The sequence below is a fragment of the Rhamphochromis sp. 'chilingali' genome (genome assembly GCF_963969265.1).
Source record: "Rhamphochromis sp. 'chilingali' genome assembly, chromosome: 18".
NCBI classification, from domain to species: Eukaryota; Metazoa; Chordata; class Actinopteri; order Cichliformes; family Cichlidae; genus Rhamphochromis; species Rhamphochromis sp. 'chilingali'.
Window position 1 is genome coordinate 3,864,346 of NC_137945.1, and position 24,949 is coordinate 3,889,294.

Here is a 24,949-nt window from a genome sequence, read left to right on the forward strand (position 1 = left end):
CCTAGACTCAGGTAACTGCAGCATTCAGTACGTACTTATTACTGCTTTGAAAGTGCATGTGTAAACATTCGAATATGTAAATATGTAAATATCAAAACATGTAACCATCAAATGTAAAAATAAAATGGTTACATAACTAGCTCTGTAATCCTCATAAACACTCCGTTGTGTATTAAATGACATATAAATTTACTTCCAAACTTTACAAAATTATTTGTCTGTTCTTCATGCAGCCGTTCACACCGACTGCCTGACTTCACATGATGAATTTGCAGAATTTATTTTTTTGGACCAAGCTCAATTTTCCCAGGTTAACAGATCTCATCAATCAGATCACTGCACAAGTGAATCAAAATGTGCATCAACACTGAACTTACAACGAGAAGAAACAGTTAAAGACACACAGCTAAACGCTGCTCCAGGTCATCTGTGAAATTATTTCTCTGCCTCGTTAGATGTGATCTCAACTTTGCCAAGAAGACTTCAAAGTGTCCCATTAAGATCCTGAAAGCAGTTTTGATTCAGCTTCAACTCCTAAATAAAACTATGAACTTCTCCAACCTGCTGCCTTCTACTGGTTGTCAGATGAACGCTCAAATAACAGACACTCCAAACTGCCAAAATAACATAATACAGAAATGAAGAAAACCAATATAGAACAAGAACATAATCCCTTCACGAAACCTGAATGAAATCCATCCATCCATTTTCTTCCCCTTATCCGGGGTCGCAGGGGCAGCAGCCCAGGCAGAGAAGCCCAGACCTCCCTCTCCCCAGCCACCTCCTCCAGCTTATCCGGGGGAACACCAAAGCGTTCCCAGGCCAGCCGAGAGATATAATCTCTCCAGCGTGTCCTGGGTCTGCCCCGGGGCCTCCTCACGGTGGGACATGGCAGTCTTTCTCTCATATTTTAGGAGAAAATTATGCGATTATTCAAAAACATCAAGTCTGATGAACAAGTGTGGAGAGGTTGTGAGAGTCTTCAGTAATATGTCTACAAAGGTGTACAAAATAACAACAACCACCACCATCATCGCCCAACATGATGCGTTTTTGAAGTTTGACGATTTTGCTTAATGAATTAAAAAATGATAAAAGTTTTACAGACACTTTTATCATTTCGTTTGAGGAAATAACAGAAAAATAAAGAAGCGCAATATTGACATATATTTTCGTTTTTATTTTCACAGTGAAAAAAACAATCATGTGACTTATGAATGAAACTGAAGGAAAGACTATGTCATCTGCTGTTACGTATAATCATATTGTTGGTGAAAAGCTTTCATGTTCTCCACTTTTCTGACATTTCACTTAATTCATGTAAATTCTTATATAAAAAATGCAAAGATTTCAGAAAGTTTCACGTAAACACAAAACTGCATCATGTTTCTGTTTATACAACATATTATATGTCTTACATAAAACCCCTGAGTTATCAAACAGTTTACGTGGCACACAGCTCTTTGAGTAGACTTATGTTCTGATATTTCAGTATCAGATTCACTATCAGAAATGTGTGATGTAACATTGCTGCCTTTCTTGCTCCATTATAGTGACATTATTTAATCTCTGAGCTCAGACTCGTGGGGGAACTCTAAGTTCCAGTCTACCTGAGGGAATCACTCACTTTAAACTAAGTCGTGTACATTTGTACATTTTGAGCTCCAGCAGATTTTCTGTGCAGACAGACTGATCTTTGTACATCATGTGACAAACAGAAACAACTCTTCATCTTGTCCAGTTTACCTTAAAGTGAAGTATTTCATGTACTGGAACAGTTTCACTGGTATCAGCAAGGGTGGACTTACTCCAGGCCAGGAATTTGACAGCAAAGGTGAAGACTCAATGTCAGGAGTGAGATATGAACCCACGCCTCCAGAGGAGACTGCGACCTGAAAGCAGCTCCTTCGACCGCTCGGCCATCTTGACACAATTAGCTGACATCGAGCTGAAGAATCGTGCACAGCTGCTGATTTCAACTCAACATTCCTGCTGAGTATATAGAAAATAAACAAAAATAAACAAATCTATTAATAAAAATGATCACAAAGAAAATGTACTGAACTTACTTAAAAGTTTGTGTTAAATTTTGTAAGTTGGACAGAGACAAATAGATAAGTTGTGTGTGGACAGTGAATGATTAGATGTGATCTTCAGTGATGGAAGCGAAAGTGTAAGCAGGTATAAAATTGAGGTAAAGAAGAGATTCTGGGTTCTTCACTTTTGTCTTCTGTGAGATGAGCAGTTCAGAAGATTGGATCTAAGAGGTTCACAGTTGAAAGTTCAAGCAGAACTTTCAACTGTTTGTCCACATGTTGGCCTATGGCTCCCCCCATAGGCCAACATGTGAATTGATTTCCGCTGAATGGCAGCTGCTTTCCTGTTGGGTGATTATCATCAACATATGATAAACTCATCTTTGAGTCAAGTAGTGCTCATCCATCCTCTCCTCACCAAAGATAAGAACAGAATCTGCATTAACTCAGAGTAGGTTAGTTAGATAAGTGTAGTTTACATAATCTGATTTTGTTTTTGTGATTTTACTTGATTTTGCTTTGCACCTGTATAAAATCAAGCAGCTAACTCGAATGTCTGCCTTTAGAAACACTTGTGAATCACTATGTGGTACTAAACAGCTGTCTGAAATTCAGCTGCACCCCACACAAAGTTACACAGTGGGGTGTAAGTTGAAGTTTTAAGCTCCACACATATTAAATCTGTAAGCATTGTGCTTTGCTCTTCTTACAGTTGTGATGAAATACACTTGAAATTTGAGTTCATCAGGAGGTTTCTGGAAACTTGTGTATGAGAGTTGTGCACCGTTCATCCCTGAATAGGACATTTATTCAGGTAACTTTTGGGTTTTATGTTTGCATCTTATAATCACAGGTTTGAATGACTGTGTTGTAACTAGAGATGGCACGATACCACTTTTTTATGTCCGATACCGATATCATAAATTTGGATATCTGCCGATACCGATATGAAGCCGATATATAGTGTGTTTTTTAATGAATAAAACTTATTTTATATCTTGATGCATTTTGTATAAGTTCATACTCAAGTTTAAAACAAACACTTAAGCTATTGTGTTATACCTGTATGCAAAAAATATACTACACCCAAAATATTTCATAGTTCAGCAAAACTGATCAATCTAATAACCTTAAACCTGCTCCATCCTCCCTATTCTGGTATTTTAAAGAGCACTTAGCGGAAATATTAAGCAACCTAACTAATAGGGTTGCAAACTCCCAGCAAGGTCAAATGGTGGAGAGTCCCAGATATAAACCTAGTGGGAGTAACCCCCCACAGAGGGACAAAAGGACCCCCTGATGATCCTCTAATCGCCTGAGCCAAGGTGGGAAACTGGGTGTGGGTCCCAATCAGCCAGAGTTTCGTGTGAGTTCATTGTGAAACCTGGCCCCACCTTATCATGCGAATTCCTGAGGTCAGATGGCCCAGGATGTGAGTGGGCGTTAAGGCGTCTGGGAAGGATCTCAAAACTGGATTATAGATGGCAGAGAGTTGGTGTCGTAAACCCCCGCCTCTGTTCAAAGATGGTCGCTCACAGTGGACATAGATGGCTTCTTTCACTCCTCTTTCAAACCATCTGTCCTCTCTGTCCAAAATGTGAACGTTGGCAGCCTCGAAAGAGTGTCCTTTGTCCTTAAGATGCAGTTGGACTGCTGAGTCTTGTCCTGTGGAGGTGGCTCTTCTGTGTTGTGCCATGCGCTTGTGAAGTGGCTGTTTGGTCTCTCCAATGTAGAGGTCCGGGCATTCCTCGCTGCACTGTACAGCATACACCACATTGTTGAGTCTGTGTTTTGGCGTTTTATCTTTCGGGTGAACCAGTTTTTGTCTGAGCGTGTTGCTGGGTCTGAAATGCACCGGGATGTCATGCTTGGAGAAAACTCTCCTGAGTTTCTCTGATACACCGGCTACATAGGGGATGACAGTGTTGTTGCGTCTGTCCTTCTTATCCTCCCTCGCTGGTGTCTGGTCTTCTTTTCTGTGCCTCTTTGCTGACTTTAAGAACGCCCATTTAGGATAGCCGCACGTTTTGAGTGCTTCCTTTACATGTGTGTGTTCCTTCTTTTTTCCTTCAGGCTTAGAGGGAACATGTTCTGCCCGGTGGTGTAGGGTCCTAATTACTCCAAGTTTGTGTTCCAGAGGGTGATGGGAGTCAAAGAGGAGGTACTGGTCCGTGTGTGTGGGCTTCCGGTAAACTTCGATGTTGAGGTTGCCGTTCTCGTCAATGTGCACAGCGCAGTCCAGGAAAGGCAAACAGTTGTCCTTAAAAATAAAAAAAAAGAAAAAAGAAAAAATATTAAGTACATGCAAAGAAGGTATTCTGTGAACCACATACCGAATTTTTTGTCTGAGATGATGTAAATACATACCTTCATTTAACAAAAACACATACGTTGACATTTTAGACATTTATTTCAACGTATCAAACTCAAATAATTACTAAATAATTACACAGAAATGAATGTTACTTCAAGGCAGTCACAAAAAGAAACACATATTTGTTGAGCCATCCCTTTATTAATGTAAGATACTCAAAATTCCAGCAACGAGTAGCTCAGTGCCCTTGCCTTATGAAGAGACCAGCAAACCATGGCTGTGTCCTAATCCAGCAATCAACCCGGTGCACGCTTCGTGGTCCCATTTATCCCACAATTCATAGCACGGCGGTGGGTGTGGATATTTTTTCAGAAAGAAGCGGCGGATGGATGAAGCGGAGCGCTCAAAGAGTAAACTTTCAAAAGTAAATACTGAATATTATGTAACTTATTTATGTGCGAATGTTGAATAATGAAGAACAATAAAACATTACTGTTGGCCACATGTCGGCAAAGTTATGTGACATTAGCGATGTTTGTACTTTCAGCATTTACTTGGTTTTAAAGCCTTTACTTTAAAATATACGCCGCTCAATAGTTGACTTTAATCTTACAGAGAATGTGATGATTTTATGGATAATTAAAGTCAGTCATATATCCACAAACACAACAGGCTGAAAGTCAGTGATGCTGCTCGGTTTGCAGTCCTGAACATCACGGCACAAGCAGGATCCACTGCACTGTTAATGTTAGCTATGTTATATTGCTGCCTCTGTTCGGTGGTGTCGAGCCAAACGGACTTTAACGTGTGTTTGAACGAGCTGACGGTTCACTCGTTAAGCTGAAAGAAAGATGCTTTAATCACAGCAGTCACACATGTGTCCACTGGACCACCTAGAACTCAGTTCTATGAAGCTTTGAGTATTTTGGATCAGTAGCTGCTGTGTTTGTTGCATCATATTGCTGTAATTGTTTATATGCTTTATATATTCTGAGGTAAGTTGATCTATAGTGTTACATCATATTCTATAAGGATGTTATGTGTTTGTAGACTTTCTGCCCAGTTTGACCCATTTAGCAGAAGTCAGCCTGTTTAAGGCTCTGATATCTATTCTGTATGACTTGAAGCAGTTATGACATGGTCTGATTTTCTCACCCAATAAAGGAATATTTCATATATCAGTCGACTCTTCATTTTATCAGAAACAGTTTTCACAGCTCGTACATTTTCCTTTTTACACATGTATGTAAGCATTGAGCCAAATGTAATAATGCCAACATATTAAACTAACAATATTTGTCTCTTATGTATAATACATCTATATATACACTGTCAAAGATACTTGTCTTTGAGGGAAGATTTAAGGTGATAGGAAATATAAGTAACTGCAACTTGAATTTTTACTGAAGCTCAGTATTTGACAGAGTTCAAGTTCACTGCTGTGATAACTAATCATGATTAATATAATGCTAACTTTAATATTGGCCATATTATATTTACATTACCAAAGTAAGATGACTTTAGTCTCATGAACAACATGAGCTAATTGTTATTTACTAAATAATCTTGAAATGACTGTTCAGTACAGGAATGAAGCCCAACAATCATGTTTTACAGTCCCGTGGTCTCAGCCTCAGATACTCAACTAATCAAAGTGATGTCATAAAAAAATGAATGACCAACAACACATTTTTTCTCCTTCATTTCTGTCAAACAAAGCTGTATGAAACGTTTCTCGCAGCGCGAAGAAGGCTAGACCGTCCCATTTCACGAGCCTCTCACTTCCGCACTTCTCGCTCTTCGTAGTACGTAGTGCGCAAACTGCGCGTACTCCGAAGCATGCGGTCGCTGGGTTGAGACACAGCCTTTATTAACAATTTTATTTATTCTTTGTTTAATATACAACTTGAAAAAACAACAAAGAAAAATAGCAACACATCATTTAAAGCCAGGAGTTCCTTTTTAAATTGGGAAATGAATAATGTTTAAATAAAGATTTGGGTTACTTAAAAAAAGAAAAGGAAGGCGAGAAGAAGAAGAAGAAAAAACGGTGGGTTGGATTATTCATTTCCGGAGTTTTTGAATAACTGGAAAGGGTTTCAAATATGTACGTCTTTACCTGAGTAGTATCGACAGAGTAACTAGGACTTTTTAAATTTATTTATTTAATTATTTGAGTCGAAGGAGGAAATGCGAGATTGGATTTAAAATGGGAGTTTCGGCAGCAGGTAACGAAACAAGAGAGCAGCATCTCTAGCAAATTTACCTGTAAACCTTACACTTTCAGATTGTAAAGTTTTGAAGGAAGGGTCTAACTGGGGTTTGTTTACATGGATTACCTGTAGACCTGATTATTTGAAACTTCGGCCTTGATTAATCCTAACATTAAGATCTAGAGTGAGAGACAGAAAACAAGGAAGTGTAACCTCGATGGGTGTACTATGAAGTACCATTAATGGCTTATCGAGCTGAAAGTCAGAGTTTCCGACTTGGAAATATGGTCGTTATGTTCAGTTTCGGTTTAAAATTGGCTCGCAATAGTCTGTAGTTTCTGCTTCTAAAGGCTGACTTTGGTCCAAGATGGCTCCGGTGTGTGTGGTGTGTGTGGCTTGCCGTTTGCCTCTGTAAATTGTGTTATTGTTTGTTTTGTTTCTTACAATTTGTGCCACCAAAATCAACTCACGACTGGTGTATGAACGACCAAAACCTTTGAATCTTCCATATTTTGCCACTAATCAGAAGGACCAAAGAACAGGGTATCCACCGCCTCTGGTTGATGTTCCTGCTTACTTGCTACGTGGTGCGCTTCCTCCTGCACCTACGCACGCACCGCCATAGACGCTGGGTAATCGTCCCGGTCGGCTGGTGAAGCTTTAAGCTTATGCTGGGCTTACACTGTGCGATTTTTTTTTCAGTCGCGTTTACTTTTTCTTCAGCGGCTGCTCCAGTTAAGCTGGGCTTACACTGTGCGATTTTTGGCCCATTTTGAGCCGATTTTTGAGTCGTGCGACCGTTTTGGCGATCGGCCCGATTTTGGCCTTCATCGTGCTTCGTGCATCGTGTAGTATACGTGGGGTAATGAGAAGCGATTTACACCTCACGACGAGCTCCCGATCATCAATCGCTTGGTCGTGAGGACCGTCGTGAGGGTGTCGCCGCAGTTTGTCACACTGCGCACGCGCAAACACAAATGTCAGCGAAAAAGACGGCACAGCACAGCAGGGCAGCGTGTGATCTGGACACAAGCGATGGAGGCACAACTTGTAGAACTTTGGAAAGCTCATCCGAGCCTTTTCGATGTGGCATCACAAAATTATCACGACCACAACAACCGTGAAAGTAGTTGGATTTACATTGCTGCTCAATCACAGCTGCCTGACCAATGTTTTTCATTAGCAATTTAACAAAGTTGATGGTGGTGGTGTGTGTGTGTGAGTGAAAGACTGAGAGAGAGAGAGCGAGCGACAGAATTTCTGTTATAACCTTCATTTTTATGGACGCACAGTGTGAGCACTCAGGTCGCATCAGAGCATCGGGTCGTATAGTGTGAGACCCTGCATCGTGACCTATGAACTTCTAACCCCTGCGAGTCAATCGTACAGTTTGAGCAGGAGCTGAATCGCGCGACTGAAAAAATCGCACAGTGTAAGCCCAGCATTAGTTATGGTCTGCTCCATCGCATCCCAATGCGTCTTCTGGATCCTATTGCCTCTTATTTGGTTCCTCTCGTGATCTCGGGAGGACGTGAGCCTGCTTGCCGCTGTTTTTCGCGTCTTGGAAGTCGTGGAATAAGCCTTTTGAATTTGCGCCCATTAACTTGGGCTTCACAGACCACTTCTGCCCAGACTCCAGCTCCAATGAAGATGGCTTTAACAAATGCGTTTTTGTGTGTGACTGAGACATGGATGAGAGTTGGTGAGTCTAGCATGATTTCTGGACTGTTACCTTCCGACTGCTCATTTCTCAGTGCTGCAAGGATATCAGGTAGAGGAGGCGGAATATTGACCGTTTTTTTTAAATGCAAACAACTCCATGTACCGGTTCCCCCCTTCAGATTTTAAATTTCTCATATTTAAACTGGGATGCTCTGAACCAGTTGTGTGTGCACTAATCTATCGGCCGCCCCAGTTTAACAAAGATTTTTTAAATGACTTTTCATGGGGGTTTTTCGGCTGAAATTGTGCCTAAATATGATCGGATTTTAATAGTTTGTGATTTTAATATTCATGTCTGTTGCCCTGATGGACTACTTGTTCAGGAGTTTTTAAATCATAATTATTCTTTTAACCTTGTACAGTCTGTACAAGGCCCTACACATCAGCAGGGGCACACTCTTGACCTGGTGTTTTCATATGGTTGATCTATTTTTAACTTGGAAATTAGGGATTCAGTGTTTTCTGATCATTGGCATTTCTCTTGTGCATGAGTTTAATGCTTGTGCTCCACCCAGGCGCTGCTGTATGTGTAACTCGTCCACCGCTGCTCTCTTCTCCTCAACCTTTATGGAAAAAAATATTTTTATTGACCCTGAGGTCACTTTTGGCCTTAGTCCAGATGAGTTGCTTTAGCAGTTCCAGGAAACCTGTATTCAGATCCTAAACATTGTGGCCCCATTTAAAAACCAGATGCCCAAAACGTATTCTTCAGCCCTGGTCAAATGAATCCACCCGAGCAGGCGTCAGTGTAGGAGAGCAGAGCAAAAGTTGAAGAAAGACAAATTGCAGGTTTATTTTGAAATGTTAAAAGACTGTTGGAAATGTTATCTGAATACAGTAAAAAAGAAAAAAAACTGACATTTTTCTCAGCTGTGCCTCAGGCTTCGTGCCTCTTCTTTGAGCTTCTCCTAAAATCTCGGGAAATTAGTGATCTTAACACTGCTCCGTCATTACATTAAATTGTCATAATCCTCATGTTCTTTTTAAAACTATCAGCTCTGCCCTAAATGTGCTCCAGTCTACCACCCTGAAAGGCTCTGCTGACACATGTAATTAGTTCCTTTCTTTCTTTGTAAACAAGGTCGAGTCTATCAGGTCAGCAATATTACTTCCTACAGTTGACCCATCGATGATTATTCCCTGCTCAGCTTCTTTACACCACTTTGAGCCTGTTTCAATTAGGATTCTCAATGAGGATGTTGTCCCTGCATGGCTCATTAAAGAGGTTTTTCCTACGACTGGAATCCGAGGACATGCTATTATAAATAGCAGTGTTACTTTCAGTGTGGTTCCTGACGGTTTTAAACATGCAATTGTACATAATTTATTACAAAAACCTTGACCCTTCAGTTTTGCTCAAATTTTAGACCAATCTCAAAACTCCCATTCCTTTCAAAGTTATTGGAAAAAATATTTTTATGCAACTGAACTCGTTTTTAGATACTAATGGTATTATGGAGGTTTTTCAGTCTGGTTTTAAACATCCACATTCCATTGAAACAGCACTTTTATGGGTTTTTAATGACATCCTTTTAGCAAATGATTGTAAGGGTTCCGTGATCCTTGTGCTTTTAGATCTTACTGTAGCGTTTGATACTGTTGACCACAATATTCCTATCTCCCGTTTGGAACACTGGGTTGGGATTAAAGGTGCAGCACTGGATTGGCTTCGTTCCTATTTGAGTTGCAGAACGAAAACGTTTTTTCCACCTCAGACCCCCTTACTTGTGGGGGTGCCCCAGGGCTCAATCCTTGGTCCTCTTCTTTTTTTTTCACTGTACCTGCTCCATTTAGGGTCTATTCTTAGAAAACACAAAATATCCTTTCACTGCTACACAGACGACTGCCAAATTTACTTGCCTTTAGCACCTAATGGCCCAGGCTCCATCTAGATTCTTCTCAACTGCCTTGAAGATGTCAAAGCTTGGATGGCTCTGAACTTTTTGAGTTTCAATGAGAGAAAAACGGAGGTAGTTATATTCAGGCCTAATGATATCTCATGCAACCCGCTTGGGAATTGTGGTTGGCTTGGGTCATGTATCAAACAGCATGTCACAAATCTGGGATATATTCCTTCCCTAGGTCAGCTGATGGGCTGCTTTTGCTTTTCGTTGTCCTGAAAACTAGGCTGAAACTTAGGAGAATGAGCTTTTTCAATTATGGCTCCCAAACTCTGGAATACGCTGCTATTAGACAGGCATCTTCACTTCCTGTTTTTAAGTCACTTTTGAAAACACACCATTTTTTCAATAGTGCTTAGACTGGTGTGAGTTGATATGTTTGTGTGTATTATGTGTTTTTGTGAGTGTCAGGGGTAAATATAAGAAAATAAAATGCATTTCATTTTATTGGCATCTGTCAGTGAAGGGCCACGACAGGGGAAAAAATGTCTACAGAAGCTGCTATTTTGGTATGCCCACAGTTCTGTTTTGCTAAACTTGGCTTGTTTGATTGTGTGTCTTGCTGGTGTTCAGTTACTTTTGATATTTGTACTCGACTCGCTCCATACGACACTCCTTTCTTGAGTGTTTGCGCTAGGACCAAATGTCATGACAACCATCACAAGCACAGGTGACAGTTCACCTGTGGCGTGTATATTACTTGTGTACTTTTACACAAGTAATATTGCTGCAATATGTTCTGTGTTTCATATTATTATATGCTTGGAGTAGATTTTGTACTTTGATTGTGAATAATGAGCCTGGTGCTAAATGTCCTATTTGATTTTTGTGACTTAAAGTTTGTTGGTTTTTGTTTTTGTTCATTGCAGTGAACCGAGGATAAGGCAATAGCTGTGGGACCTTTGGTGAGTCGTTTTTAACACTCCTTTTGTCGTACAACCAACTTTACACCTTTGGGAGTGGCTGTAGATCATCTACCTATTAGGGTGATTTCTGCTTCAGTCTGCATGCCAAGTATCCTTGGGCAAGATACTAACTCAAAGTGCTTGTATGAATGACCACTAGTTGTATAAAGTGCTTTGTGTCCAGGTGGTGTAGAGAAGCTCTATATGAGAACCAGTGCATTTACCATTTTCATATATATATATATGTATATATTAGGGGTGCAACGATACACAAAATTCACGGTTCGGTTCGGTTCGATTCGATACTTTGGTGTCACGGTTCGATATTTTTTCGATACAAAAAAAATGTTCATCCCTTTTTAATTTGTCATTTTATAAGATTATAAATATATATTTTAACTCAAAAGTACAGTTTTTAAATTTAACCCTAACCCTTGTGCGTGTTTTTTATTTTGACAGCGAATGCGCACCTGCGGACCACTTATGTGCAGCCCTGGTTATTTAGCTCGTCATATTGCAGCCACAGAAATTCTTTTGTCCATGAAACCATAAAGCTGCACTTTCTTTTTGCCTTATAGTCTGATTTGTCATAACTTCTCCGTTTTGTGGTAAGCTTTTCTTTGGCGGTCACTTCTTCACCCTGACCTGTCTTATTTGGCTCAGCAGAACTAAAATATATATCCTGCTGCTTTTACACACGCACTCACATAAGCTCAGCGATTCTCTGCGCGATCAACCTCTCACATGTTTAAGCTGCGCGAGATTTCACTTGTCATGTTTGCATAGTAAGCTAACGATTAATAAGACGATGTCAGAGGAATTGGTGCACAAATTATCATCACTCACAGATCAGTGCTGTCGCTCTCTATACACAGTTCGCACGATTGCAAAGTGAAAGCAAATTCAAACGCAATATTCAATATATTCAATATGTCACATATTGACAGTGGCTCACCGATGCCAATGACATAATTACCCAGCTACATTTCTGAAAGAATGCAAAAGCATTGACATATATTTTTCCTTCCTACAATAGCCCGACGGGCAGGGAAGAGATAGATTTTGGTAGCCCGACTGAAAAAATCGCTAGCCCCGGGACGTCGGGCTAGCGATATTGCGAGCCCTGTATCTGATTGAGGAATCACTCATCTTTGGAAAAGAGAGTTTATTACAGAGAAATGTCTCTTTCCAAAATAAAAGCTATACTATCCGCTTCTTCTGGGCTATATTCTCAGCAGCATATTAAACATATAAGGAGAATCATGTGCTAACAGCTGTCTAAATGACTCGGCTAAAGTTAGTAGCATGCTTGCTTGTTTTTGTCTGCTTCCACTTGTCTTTGCACTAGGATGATGTCGGCGTAAATGTGCAGTCATATTCGTTGTGTTCCCACTAGTGATTTCAGGTTAATCTCGTTGAAATGACCTTAACGCCACAACACGGCAAATCTCCGTTAACGAGCTACCGCCGATCGCCCCGTGCATGGGGCTAGACGGCCAACACGTTAACGAGCTAACTGCGCTAACACACTAGTTCCCACCCATGTAATTGAGCATTGCATGGCACATCCAACATACTGTTTTACTTTAGTCCATGACTCGCTTACCTTCAGGGTCATACGTCACATGAAAACCAAAATAATTCCAAACGCCAGATCTGAATGAGGGTGGGGGAGGTCCATGTTGCAAGGAGTCCGAACGACATTCCAATGTCATTGCTGTATAGCCTGGTAGTGTGGATCAGTGAATCGATATCTCGTTCACTCTTGGCATACAGCTTGATGTCATCCATATACAGGAGGTGGCTGACAACTGCTCCGTTCCGTAGTCGGTATCCGTAGCCAGTCTTGTTAATGATCTCACTGAGGGGGTTCAGGCCTATGCAGAACAGCAGTGGGGACAGAGCATCTCCTTGGTAGATCCCGCACTTGATGGTGACTTGTGCTATGGGCTTGGAGTTGGCCTCTAGTGTTGTACGCCACATCCCCATTGAGTTCCTGATGAAGGCTCTTAGGGTCCCATTGATCTTGTACAATTCTAGGCATTCCAGTATCCAGCTGTGGGGCATTGAGTCATAGGCCTTCTTGTAATCAATCCAGGCAGTGCACAGGTTGGTCAGTCTGGTCTTGCAGTCTCGGCTGACTGTTCTGTCTACCAGTAGCTGGTGTTTTGCGCCTCTGGTATTCTTGCCAATTCCTTTCTGTGTCCCGCTCATGTATTGACCCATGAGCTTCCATGTAGTACTGAGGCAGGTTATTGGTCGGTAGTTGGAGGGGACCGGTCCCTTCTTGGGGTCCTTGGGGATCAGGACCGTCCGACCTTCGGTTAGCCATTCCGGGTGTCTCTCGTTAACTAGCAGCTGGTTCATTTGTGCTGCCAGACGCTCGTGGAGTGCAGTCAGCTTCTTTAGCCAGTAGGCGTGAACCATGTCGGGGCCTGGTGCTGTCCAACTCTTCCTACTGGAGACCCTTTCTTGGATATCTGCCACTGTGATGGTTACTGGACCCTGTTCAGGGAGGTCGCTGTGGTCTGCCCTCAGATCCACTAGCCACTGAGCATTGCCGTTATGGGTTGCGTCCTTCTCCCATATGCTCTTCCAGTATTGCTCCGTCTCCAGCCTTGGTGGTGCTGTTCTCTTATTATTATTGTTCCCTTGCCACTGAGAGTACACCTTTGCTGGTTCTGTGAAGAACAGCTGGTTTATTCTCCTGCCTTCTATCTCTCTGGTGTACCTCCTCAAGCGGCTGGCCAAGGCTGTGAGTCTTTGCTTGGCAGTTTCCAAGGCCTCAGGTATGGACAGCTTGCTGTATTTCTTATGCACCTTCTTTGCCGCACCTTTCTGCAACTCCGTTAGTTGGCTAACCTCCCTCCGTGCTACTTTGATCTTGCCCTCTAGCCTCCTTCTCCATGGAGGGTACTGCCCCTTGTGGCTGTTCAACTTGTAGCCAAGCATCTCAATAATCACTGCTGCCGTATTGTAGATCAGCTTGTTAGTGTCGGTAATCGTGGTTGTAGGTATTGTCCGTAGTGCTGCATTAACATCATCTAGCAGACCTTCTGAGGGTACTTCACGTAATCTTGGTAACCGGCAACGGGGGATTCAGGTTTCAAGCTTGGCCATGATCCTATTTTTCAGGTCAGTTCCTCTCGCACTCAACGATCCTTCTCCTATCGCACTTGGGGCTATGTACCCAATCTCGGGTGGGGGTGATGATATCTCCCCCCTGACCTGGCGTCCTGACTCCTCCTTGCCGTAGCATTTGTGTTGTACCTCGTCAATCTCTAGCTGTGAGAGCAGTCCCTTCTTTCGAATGTTGGAACACTGAGCTACTAGTTGTTTCGCCGTCATTGTGGATGTTGGGTATCGAAGAATCCATAGGTCCCTCATCCTATTCATGTAGCCCCTTCCGCCGGGGTTACTTGCGTAGCAGCATTCCAACAACGCCCTGTTTTCGTCTCTTGCCCACCGATGCCTTCTTGTTCCAGTAGCCCACTTTTCATCAGGGTGCCCTGGTTCCTCAACACCTGACGCGGACCTTGTTGATCCGGGCGACGTCCGAGCCGGCATGCCTTCATATTTTTTGCTGCTCAGCTAATTTAAGAAACTCAGACCAAAATTTGAAAAAAAAAATGCTTTGGCAAGTTTGGCTATATTCCATTCAACACAGTGGAAATGGTTTGAATTTAAAACAAGCAAGTGGCAGAAAATGGTCCCAGTATGACATAAGGGAAACAGCAGGGTTGGAACACTCTCTGGTGATTTAAGATGCACATTTTGTGGTCCTTCTTTGACATAATGGAACGCCGCAAGATCCAGTAACCTAACTTCATTATAAATGACACTGAAGCCTCAGGGTATAGCTTCTTTTCATACAGCTGTTTTAAAATGTTTAATTCTTCTCATTTGTGGGAAATGGCTACAATATAGATTTTTCTTCATATAAGTTTAATATCTGTCATGGTAGAGTTTTGAAGGGTTTTCTGACTTTTGTGGTGTTTCTACACAAATATAAGCCAAAATGCACAGATAAAGGAAAGTTTAGCAGTAAAACTGTTCCTCTTCTTATACATAAACAAGTCATCACCAGAGGAAATCTGCATTTAAAACTGACAAATGACTTGTGCTGTCGAAATACCAGAACCAGCTAAAGCTATAGAGTTTTCTTTGAAGAATGAATACCTGCCTTGCAGTTTAAGCAGTGTAAAGACAGCACATGCCATTCAGACTTTCAGCTGTAACTGTCACATTGTTGTAGTATTGTGTCGGATTTATATTGATGTTCATTTCTTTTAAGATTACAGTTAATAGTGGTGCAACGGATCACGGTTGATCCGAAATCCAAACCGATCCCACTCCACGGTTCGGTACGCACTTGATTTGAAAAAGAAAAAAAAAGTATGTGTATGGTGCGCGTGATCAGTCTGTCAAGCAGTAGTTATGGTCAGCGCTAGTTATGGTCAGCGCTAGTTATGGTCAGCGCTAGCGGTCCAAGTGGCGGAGCAGAGGAGTTTGCGGCATTCAAGCAGCCCTTTGCTGCCCAATCCGACCGGGCTAAAGCTATTACTAAAGCTATTGGGGTGTTTAGCTGCAGACAGGAGGCCGTATTCCGTTGTGCAAAACAAGCGGTTTAAACTGTGATGAACGTGCTTGAGCCACGCTATGATATCTCGTTGCGCATCCACTTCAGTGTGACAAGATGGTTCCAAGCATGTATGAGCAGGAGAAGTTTAAAGTTATGGCTGAACTGTCCCAGGCTTCTTCTGTTGCTCTAACTACAAATGGGTGAAGCTCCAGGGCAACGGAAAGCCATGTGACCGTGACCGCTCGTTATATCACAGCGGAGTGGTAGATACAAAGCCCTGCACTGCCCTATAGATTACATTAGATTAGATGGAACTTTATTAATCCCTCGGGTGGGTTCCTCCGGGAAATTCAGTTTCCAGTAGCACAGCACCGACAGAAGTTGCAGAATGTGAGCAGAAATATACCATATTTACACCTATATAAATACAGAGAATACAAAAGGGATACAAAGAATAAATAGGAATAAGAATACAAGTATTGTGAGTCTATTACACCGTTGGTTATTAACAAAAACTATTGCACAGTGAAAAGGCACTACAGCTTACTTGTTCCCCCCTCCTTTGTCCCGTTTCCCCTCCCTCTCCCCTCCAGCGAGGAGTTAAACAGTTTGATGGCGTGTGGGACAAAGGACTTTTTAAGTCTGCTGGTCTTTGCCTTTGGGAGAAGCAACCTGTCACTGACAGGCTCCTCTGGTTGTTTATGGCCGTGTGCAGAGGATGAAGAGGCTGCCCAGCATGGTCCATAATGTCCATATTGCACCTTAATTTGTTTTTATATAAGTGTCTGGAATGAGTCTTGAGTTGAATGATTTTAAATAGGCAAAAAATACTTAAATAAGTAAATGGTGAGTCGAATTTTTGCCGAATTTTTTTTCTATTTTTGCTGATCCAAAAATTGATCCGATCTGTGACTTAAAACCGTGATCCGATCTGAACCGTGAGATTTTTGATCCGTTGCACCACTAACAGGTAATGAAACATTTACCATTGTAACATTAAAACAAACACTAAGGGACTGTGTTTGAAATCATGAAGCACAAACTAAAAACCAGCAACAAACAACTTAAACATAAACAATCACAAAGAAAGAACAATACAGTATCCACATCTGAACCAAAGAGTAAAACAGTGAAATGTGGATTATTAAATATTAGGTCTCTCTCCTCCAAGTCTCTGTTAGTACATGACTTAATAATTGATCAACAAATTGATTTACTCTGCCTTACAGAAACCTGGTTGCAGCAGGATGATTATGTTAGTTTAAATGAATCAACACCCCCGAGCCATTCTAACTACCAGAAATCTCGAAGCACAGGCTGAGGGGGCGGTGTGGCAGCAATTTTTCACACCAGCCTATTAATTAATGAAAGACCAAGACAGACTTTTAATTCATTTGAAAGCCTGATGCTTAACATTGTCCACCCCAGCTGTGAAACTCAGAAACCAGTCTTACTTGTTATCATCTATCGTCCACCTGGGCCTTACACAGAGTTTCTGTCTGATTTCTCAGACTTTATATCTAATTTAGTTCTGAGCTCAGATAAAATAATTATTGTGGGTGATTTTAACATCCATGTAGATGCTAAAAATGACAGCCTCAACATGGCATTTAATCTGTTATTAGACTCAATTGGTTTCTCTCAAAATGTAAAAGAACCCACCCACCACTTTAATCACACTTTAGATCTTGTTTTAACATATGGCATAGAACCTGAACATTTAACAGTGTTTCCTGAAAACCCTCTCCTGTCTGATCATTTCCTGAACATTTACATTACATTTACAATAATTGATTACACAGCGGTGAAGAGTAGACTTTATCAAAGTAGATGTCTTTCTGAAAGTGCTGTAACTAAGTTTAAGAATATAATCCACCCACTGTTATCATCTCCAATGCCCTGTACCAACACAGAGCAGAGCAGCTATCTGAACGCTACCCCAACAGAGGTCGATTATCTTGTTAATAATTTCACCTCCTCACTACGTACGACTCTGGATACTGTAGCTCCAGTGAAAACTAAGGTCTCTAATCAGAAGTACCTGACTCCGTGGTATAATTCTCAAACACGTACCCTAAAGCAGATGACTCGTAATCTGGAGAGGAAATGGCGTGTCACAAATTTAGAGGATCATCATTTAGCCTGGAGAAATAGTTTGCTGCTTTATAAGAAAGCCCTCCGCAAAGCCAGAACATTTTACTATTCATCACTGATTGAAGAAAATAAGAACAACCCCAGGTTTCTCTTCAGCACTGTAGCCAGGCTGACAAAAAGTCAGAGCTCTGTTGAGCCAACCATCCCTTTAACGTTAACTAGTAATGACTTCATGAACTTCTTCACAAATAAAATTTTATCATTAGAGAAAAAGTTACCAATAATCATCCCACAGATGTAATATTATCTACAGCTACTCTTAGTACATTGATGTTAAGTTAGACTCTTTTTCTCCAATTGATCTTTCTGAGTTAACTTCAATAATTACTTCCTCCAAACCATCAACGTGTCTTTTAGACCCCATTCCTACAAAACTGCTCAAAGAAGTCCTGCCATTAATTAATTCTTCGATCTTAAATATGATCAACCTATCTCTAATGATCGGCTATGTACCACAGGCCTTCAAGCTGGCTGTAGTTACACCTTTACTCAAAAAGCCATCTCTAGACCCAGCAGTCTTAGCTAATTATAGGCCAATCTCCAACCTTCCTTTCATATCAAAAATCCTTGAAAGAGTAGTTGTCAAACAGCTAACAGATCATCTGCAGAGGAATGGTTTATTTGAAGAGTTTCAGTCAGGTTTCAGAGCTCATCACAGCACAGAAACAGCTTTAGTGAAGGTTACAAATGATCTTCTTATGGCCTCTGACAGTGGACTCATCTCTGTGCTTGTCCTGCTAGACCTCAGTGCAGCATTCGATACTATTGACCATAATATCCTATTAGAGCGATTAGAACATGCTGTAGGTATTACAGGTACTGCGCTGCAGTGGTTTGTATCATATCTATCTAATAGACTCCAATTTGTGCATGTAAATGGAGAGTCCTCTTCACAAACTGAGGTTAATTATGGAGTTCCACAGGGTTCAGTGCTAGGACCAATTCTGTTTACATTATACATGCTTCCCTTAGGCAGCATCATTAGAAGACATAGCATACATTTACACTGCTATGCAGATGACACCCAGCTCTATCTGTCCATGAAGCCAGATAACACACACCAATTAGTTAAACTGCAGGAATGTCTTAAAGACATAAAGACCTGGATGGCCGCTAACTTTCTGCTTCTTAATTCAGATAAAACTGAGGTTATTGTACTCGGCCCTGAAAATCTTAGAAATATGGTATCTAACCAGATTCTTATTCTGGATGGCATTACCTTTGCCTCCAGTAACGCTGTGAGGAACCTTGGAGTCATTTTTGACCAGGACATGTCCTTCAACGCTCATATTAAACAAATATGTAAGACTGCTTTCTTCCATTTGCGCAACATCTCTAAAATTAGAAATATCCTGTCTCAGAGTGACACTGAAAAACTAGTTCATGCATTTATTACTTCCAGGCTGGACTACTGTAATTCATTATTATCAGGATGTCCAAAAAACTTGCTGAAAAGCCTTCAGCTAATCCAAAATGCTGCAGCAAGAGTCCTGACAGGGACTAGAAAGAGAGAGCATATTTCTCCTGTTTTGGCTTCCCTTCATTGGCTTCCTGTTAAATCCAGAATTGAATTCAAAATCCTGCTCCTCACATACAAGGTCTTAAATAATCAGGCCCCATCTTATCTTAATGACCTTGTAGTACCATATCACCCTATTAGAGCACTTCGCTCTCGCTCTGCAGGCCTACTTGTTGTTCCTACAGTATTTAAAAGTAGAATGGGAGGCAGAGCCTTCAGTTTTCAGGCCCCTCTTCTGTGGAACCAGCTTCCAGTTTGGATTCGGGAGACAGACACTATCTCTACTTTTAAGATTAGGCTTAAAACTTTCCTTTTTGCTAAAGCATATAGTTAGGGCTGGACCAGGTGACCCTGAATCCTCCCTTAGTTATGCTGCAATAGATGTAGGCTGCCGGGGGATTCCCATGATGCATTGAGTTTTTCCTTTCCAGTCACCTTTCTCACTCACTATGTATTAACAGACCTCTCTGCATTGAATCATATCTGTTATTAACCTCTGTCTCTCTTCCACAGCATGTCTTTATCCTGTCTTCCTTCTCTCACCCCAACCGGTCGCAGCAGATGGCCGCCCCTCCCTGAGCCTGGTTCTGCCGGAGGTTTCTTCCTGTTAAAAGGGAGTTTTTCCTTCCCACTGTCGCCAAAGTGCTTGCTCATAGGGGGTCATATGATTGTTGGGTTTTTCTCTGTATCTATGAAGCGCCTTGAGGCGACTTTTGTTGTGATTTGGCGCTATATAAATAAAATTGAATTGAATTGAATTGATTATTTTACAAGAGTTTTAATTGTTTGGTTTTTTTTATTCTGTTTTCCAGAAGGGGAAAACTACAAGAGCGAAAAAGGTCATGAAGGAATAATTCAAAACATCTGACAGGAAGCAGTGAAAAAACCGAGACCAGATAAAACGCAGTGTTACTGAAAAAATGGATATACCATTAAACACAAAATCAAGGAGCAAAAGCAGGAGTGGGAGCACTAAAGAAAAAGAAGACTCAGATGTTAGTATACATCATTCAGAGATCCAGAGTACACCTCAATGGCTTCATGGAGGATTTGGCCTTTCTCCTCTAAAAAGAGAGTTAAAATCAGGAGAAGGTTTCATTGCCCCTTACCCTTACCCCCTTGCCTCTATGTATTACAGCAACCCGTATCCAGCACCTGGAATAACTACTTCGTCACTTGTTCCACAAGAGTATGAAATGAAGGGAAAGGGAAGAAAAAAGGCAAACAAAACAGGACTGTTGGAAGGCTCTGATTTACTCCTTCATGGTAAACACGAGCAAAATGAAAGAGAAAAGACAGAAAGCATACTGTCAGAAATGATCAAAAACCAAAAAAATGAACAAAAAGAATCAGAAATGACAAACTTGCATTCTGAAATGAACCTTCCTGCTTGGAAGGTTCGAGTGCCCAGCTTTGATTCAGGTTTTACCCCGGCAATGTTAAATCATCATGTAGGAGATTCTGGAATACAAGAAATGTTACGAAGGAAAAAAAGGAGGATGTTAATGGGTTCTCCGTCAATTACTCGAGCTAAACACAAGCAAACGCAGACAGAAATAACAGGAAGCTTCCTTTCTAACACTTGTGAACATTGCGTATACATGCCTACATGGGAAATAAGAGAAAAATTTCCATCTCCAGGTCCATCTCCAGGTGATGTTAATTACATCAGAAGAGTTCCAAAATCAAGTGACTCTAAATATCCTCCTTCCTGCTCCTTTTCTGTGACTTCTTTTGTTGACGAATCAGCAGCAGATAGCAGCACTGCAAGTCCTGAGAGTGAAGAAATCATGACACACAGTATTATGAAGTTAGAAGCCATGCCATACGATTATAAACTTCGAGGAACATCTGGATCTAGTGGGCTGTCCAGCAGATCCTGCCTCTTGCCTTGTTCTCACAGCATGGTCTCACTGAGCAAAATACCCCGTGCAAAGAACAACTTTACACAAGTAAACAGCTCACCTGATATGCTGTTAAATGAGTTTACACCAGTTATCACTGATGATTTTGATGATGAAAACTACACATTCCAGTGCTCCTGTCCAGGCCTGTACCAGTGCAGTGTGACCGGCCTGGTGTTTTTAATGAAGGCAGAAGGAGACGTGGTTTACAGGACTGTCCCTTGGAACAGGAGGCTGCTGGCCCAACACCACAAGAAGCCTGCAGGACCCCTGTTTGACATCAAATGTCAGCAGCAGTCTGTGTGTCAGCTTTGTCTCCCACACTGTGAGCTCATCTCCACAGGTGGAGGTCAGTTCTTGCAGGTCGCTCATGTGAAGGAGGAGGGCATCAAGTTCATCACCCCTCAGCGGATAACGGAAAGTCACGTTGTTATAAACATCACAGGGTTTTCTGGTTATGGTAATGTGAAGGATGAAGACTCTCCTCCCGACCCAGTCCAAGCTTTGGTTCTGCTCTTCTACAAACCCCCAGTTGATCGTGATCCCAGATCCATCCTCAATGTATTGTTGTTGCCAAGGAACATCGTGATCCATGATGTACAGCGCACCAGGAGGAAACTAAATGGGGATGAGAGGTACATAGATACATCTCCTCACTGCAAACTGCATCCAAAGCAGGTTTACACTCTGTCCACTGTTCCTGAGGATGATCTGATTAAAGTTCAACCAAAAGAGATAGATTTTGATGATGAGTACCACGACAGTTACTTCACATCTTTCCAGGTGATTTTAAGAATAGTCTTCAGAGATATTAGCCTGAGTCTGAAAGAAAAGAGCAGCTCCACCTGTGTTTGGGAAAGAGATCTATGTATTTTCTCCCCTACAGTGGGAACTATAAATCTTCCTCCTTCTGAGAGGCTGTTAAACACACGAAGCTGCTTCATTGAAGGGATATCAGAACCTAATCTCAACAGCCTGATCGACAAACTGCTGGAGAAAAAGGTGATAACTGATGCAGAGAGGGAGGCAGCAGATGCGAAGCAAGACAAAAGGGAAGAGGCTCGTTTTGTTATCGACACTGTGAGGAGTAAAGGTGATGCTGCCAGTTCAGAGTTGATTAACATTCTCCGTGAGCTTGACAAAATCCTCTTTGAGCACCTCAGGTTAAACTGAACAGATTTTTTTGTAGCATTTGTGGGGAGAAAGTGAAGCAATTACCTGCCTGTGTGTAAATGGTAAAATTGCCTGTATTTATAGCGCTTTACTAGCCCCTAAGGACCCCAAAGCACTTCACACATTCAGTCATCCACACATTCACACACTGGTGATGGCAGCTACATTGTAGCCACAGCCACCCTGGGGCGCACTGACAGAGGCGAGGCTGCCGGACACTGGCGCCACCGGGCCCTCTGACCACCACCAGTAGGCAACGGGTGAAGTGTCTTGCCCAAGGACACAACGACCGAGACTGTTGGAGCCGGGGCTCGAACCGGCAACCTTCCGGTTACAAGACCATATGTGTAGGGTCAGCATATGGTGGCAAATATTTTAAGAGGTAAAAACAAAAAACAGTTTGTTGGTCTGAAAATTATTTGATAACACACTTTAAATATACACAACCAGTCAAAATTTAGACACACATTCTCATTTAATGGTTTTTCTTTAGTTTTACTACTTTCTACATTGTAGATGCATACTGAAGACATCAAATATATTAAGCAAAATATATGGAGTCATGTAGCAAAGAAAAGAAAAAATTATCTGAATATGTCTTACACTATAGATTCCTCAAAGTAGCCCTTTGCTTTGTTGACAGCGCTGTAAACCCTTGGCCTTCTCTCAGAGAGCTTCATGATGTAGTCACCTAAAATGGTTTTCACATCACAGGTGTGCCTGTCAGGGTTCATTGGTGAAATGTTTTGCCTTCTTTATGGGGTTGGGACCATCAGTTGTGTTGTTTTTTTGTTTTAAAATTGCCCGATGCTTTTGTACGCTTCCTTGTGTTATTTTACCTTACAGTAACACGATATAACTAACAATGGCATGACCAATATTTTAGGCTTCACACAGTAAAACTGGTAATTTCAGTGACTTTTTGCTTTGAAACTTTGCACTTTGTCACAGACGTTAGACTTCTTCTGTTAAGTTGTTGTGACTGTGTGGAATGAACCAAATCTGACAGGTGAATATAATTCTTTGAAAAAATTTGCATTAAATTAAACTTGATTTGATTCAAACAAGTTCTATAAAATTAAAAATGTTTATAAATTGTGTTTTACTGCAGATCTCACATGTTATTTATGGCAGGAAGCACAAAGTTCTCTGTACGTTTCTGATTAAAACCCACAAACGCACCTTTTGTAAAGACAGCTGAATACTGACATGATGACAGTGATATCAACATCAGTCTGAGTTTAAATAAAGTGAATCTGTTTCAACAAATCTGACAAAAAGAAGCAACTAAACACATTTACCTTTAAATTCCTGCTTTGTTTTGAAACTATATTGCAATATTGTGAATTGGGTTTTAGTTTGCTCTTTAGGCTACTTTTTAGTATTGTTTATTTATTCTCACTTTTATTTTTAGATTTTCAGTTTCTAGCTTGCTTTATTAAATATAATAACTTGTATCCATGGTTATTTAACTTGTTTACAGTAAAGTGAAATGGTTTTTTTTATTTAATTTAAGATGTATTTACTGTACCTTAAATTACATTAATTTACTTTGAAGATTTTTTTTTTAATATTTCGGCGACTCTCCCAACATTGATGGCATAGACTGGGCATGGCCTCCCATCCAAGGCCCTGAGAAATCACTTGAATCACTATGGGTTACCCTATGTACCCACGTAATTGGTTTTTGGTCCCGTATGGTGATGAATTGTTAAGTAACAATTTTTGTATGTTAAAAAAGCATTTTTTTTCTTTTTGTATATAAATAAATGTTGATGTTGTGTGATGGGATTGTGTGCTTCAGTTTTATTTATAATGTGCCAAATAACTACAATTGATGGCTCAAGGCAATGCCATCCAGAGTAAGGATCTTGTTAGTCACAGTGTTACTAAGAATTTTACATCCAGTACGATGTCCTCAGTTTTATCTGAATTTAGAAGCACATAATAATGAGCATTAAAAGTTTGTGAACATGTATGATATGCCTTCTGAAGCATGGATAATATAAATAGAAATGGTCCCAGCATGAAACCCTGTAGAGCATCATCATTAACCTCAGTTGAAGTCAAATTATTATGATTGGGAAACAGACTTCGGATGCAGTATTTCTCTTCATGTAGGTGTAATTCCCATCAGGCAAGCATCACAAAGATCTCCCAACTGCTGTGATAGTTCTACGTGGTTTTGGGGAAATGAATAAAATCTCTTTAAAACAGAATATAAATAACGTTTGTTTTATATTACTGTATATCTCTATATATTGTGTATTACTTAACAGACATATTTTTTCTTTGTTTCATATTCTCTAGGTCACATGGCCGCAAACGTTAATACGTAAGATGTCTTATGGTACTACTTCATTCAACAACCTGAAAAAACAACAAAGAAAAGTATCAACACACCCTTTAAAGCCAGGAGTTAGGAAATGGATAATGTTTAAATAAAGTGTTTGGTCTACTTTAAAAAAAATCGAATCTGGAATAAAATAAACTCACATACAGTGCGGGCATATGAGTTTAATATCA

General features: G+C 40.9%; 1 protein-coding gene across 3 annotated transcripts; it reads left to right on the top strand.

Moving 5' to 3' along the window:
• Positions 1–6,175: 6,175 nt before the first annotated feature.
• Positions 6,176–24,555, top strand: LOC308385441 (uncharacterized protein). Of its 3 annotated transcripts, none has more exons than XM_080864320.1 (3): positions 6,176–6,400; positions 11,056–11,091; positions 20,159–24,555. In XM_080864320.1, exon 3 carries the CDS (start codon positions 20,267–20,269, stop codon positions 22,421–22,423), a length of 2,157 nt encoding a protein of 718 aa, XP_080720446.1. In that variant the 5' UTR covers positions 6,176–6,400; positions 11,056–11,091; positions 20,159–20,266; the 3' UTR covers positions 22,424–24,555. The 3 variants fall into 3 exon arrangements, with proteins under 3 accessions (XP_080720446.1, XP_080720445.1, XP_080720447.1); XM_080864319.1 differs by lacking the exon at positions 6,176–6,400 and adding an exon at positions 6,414–6,578; XM_080864321.1 differs by lacking the exon at positions 6,176–6,400 and adding an exon at positions 6,779–8,265.
• The last annotated feature ends 394 nt before the right edge of the window (positions 24,556–24,949 follow it).

Coding starts and splice junctions, on each gene's coding strand:
- LOC308385441 (XM_080864320.1), top strand. CDS start 20,267: ATGGATATACCATTAAACACAAAATCAAGGAGCAAAAGCAGGAGTGGG.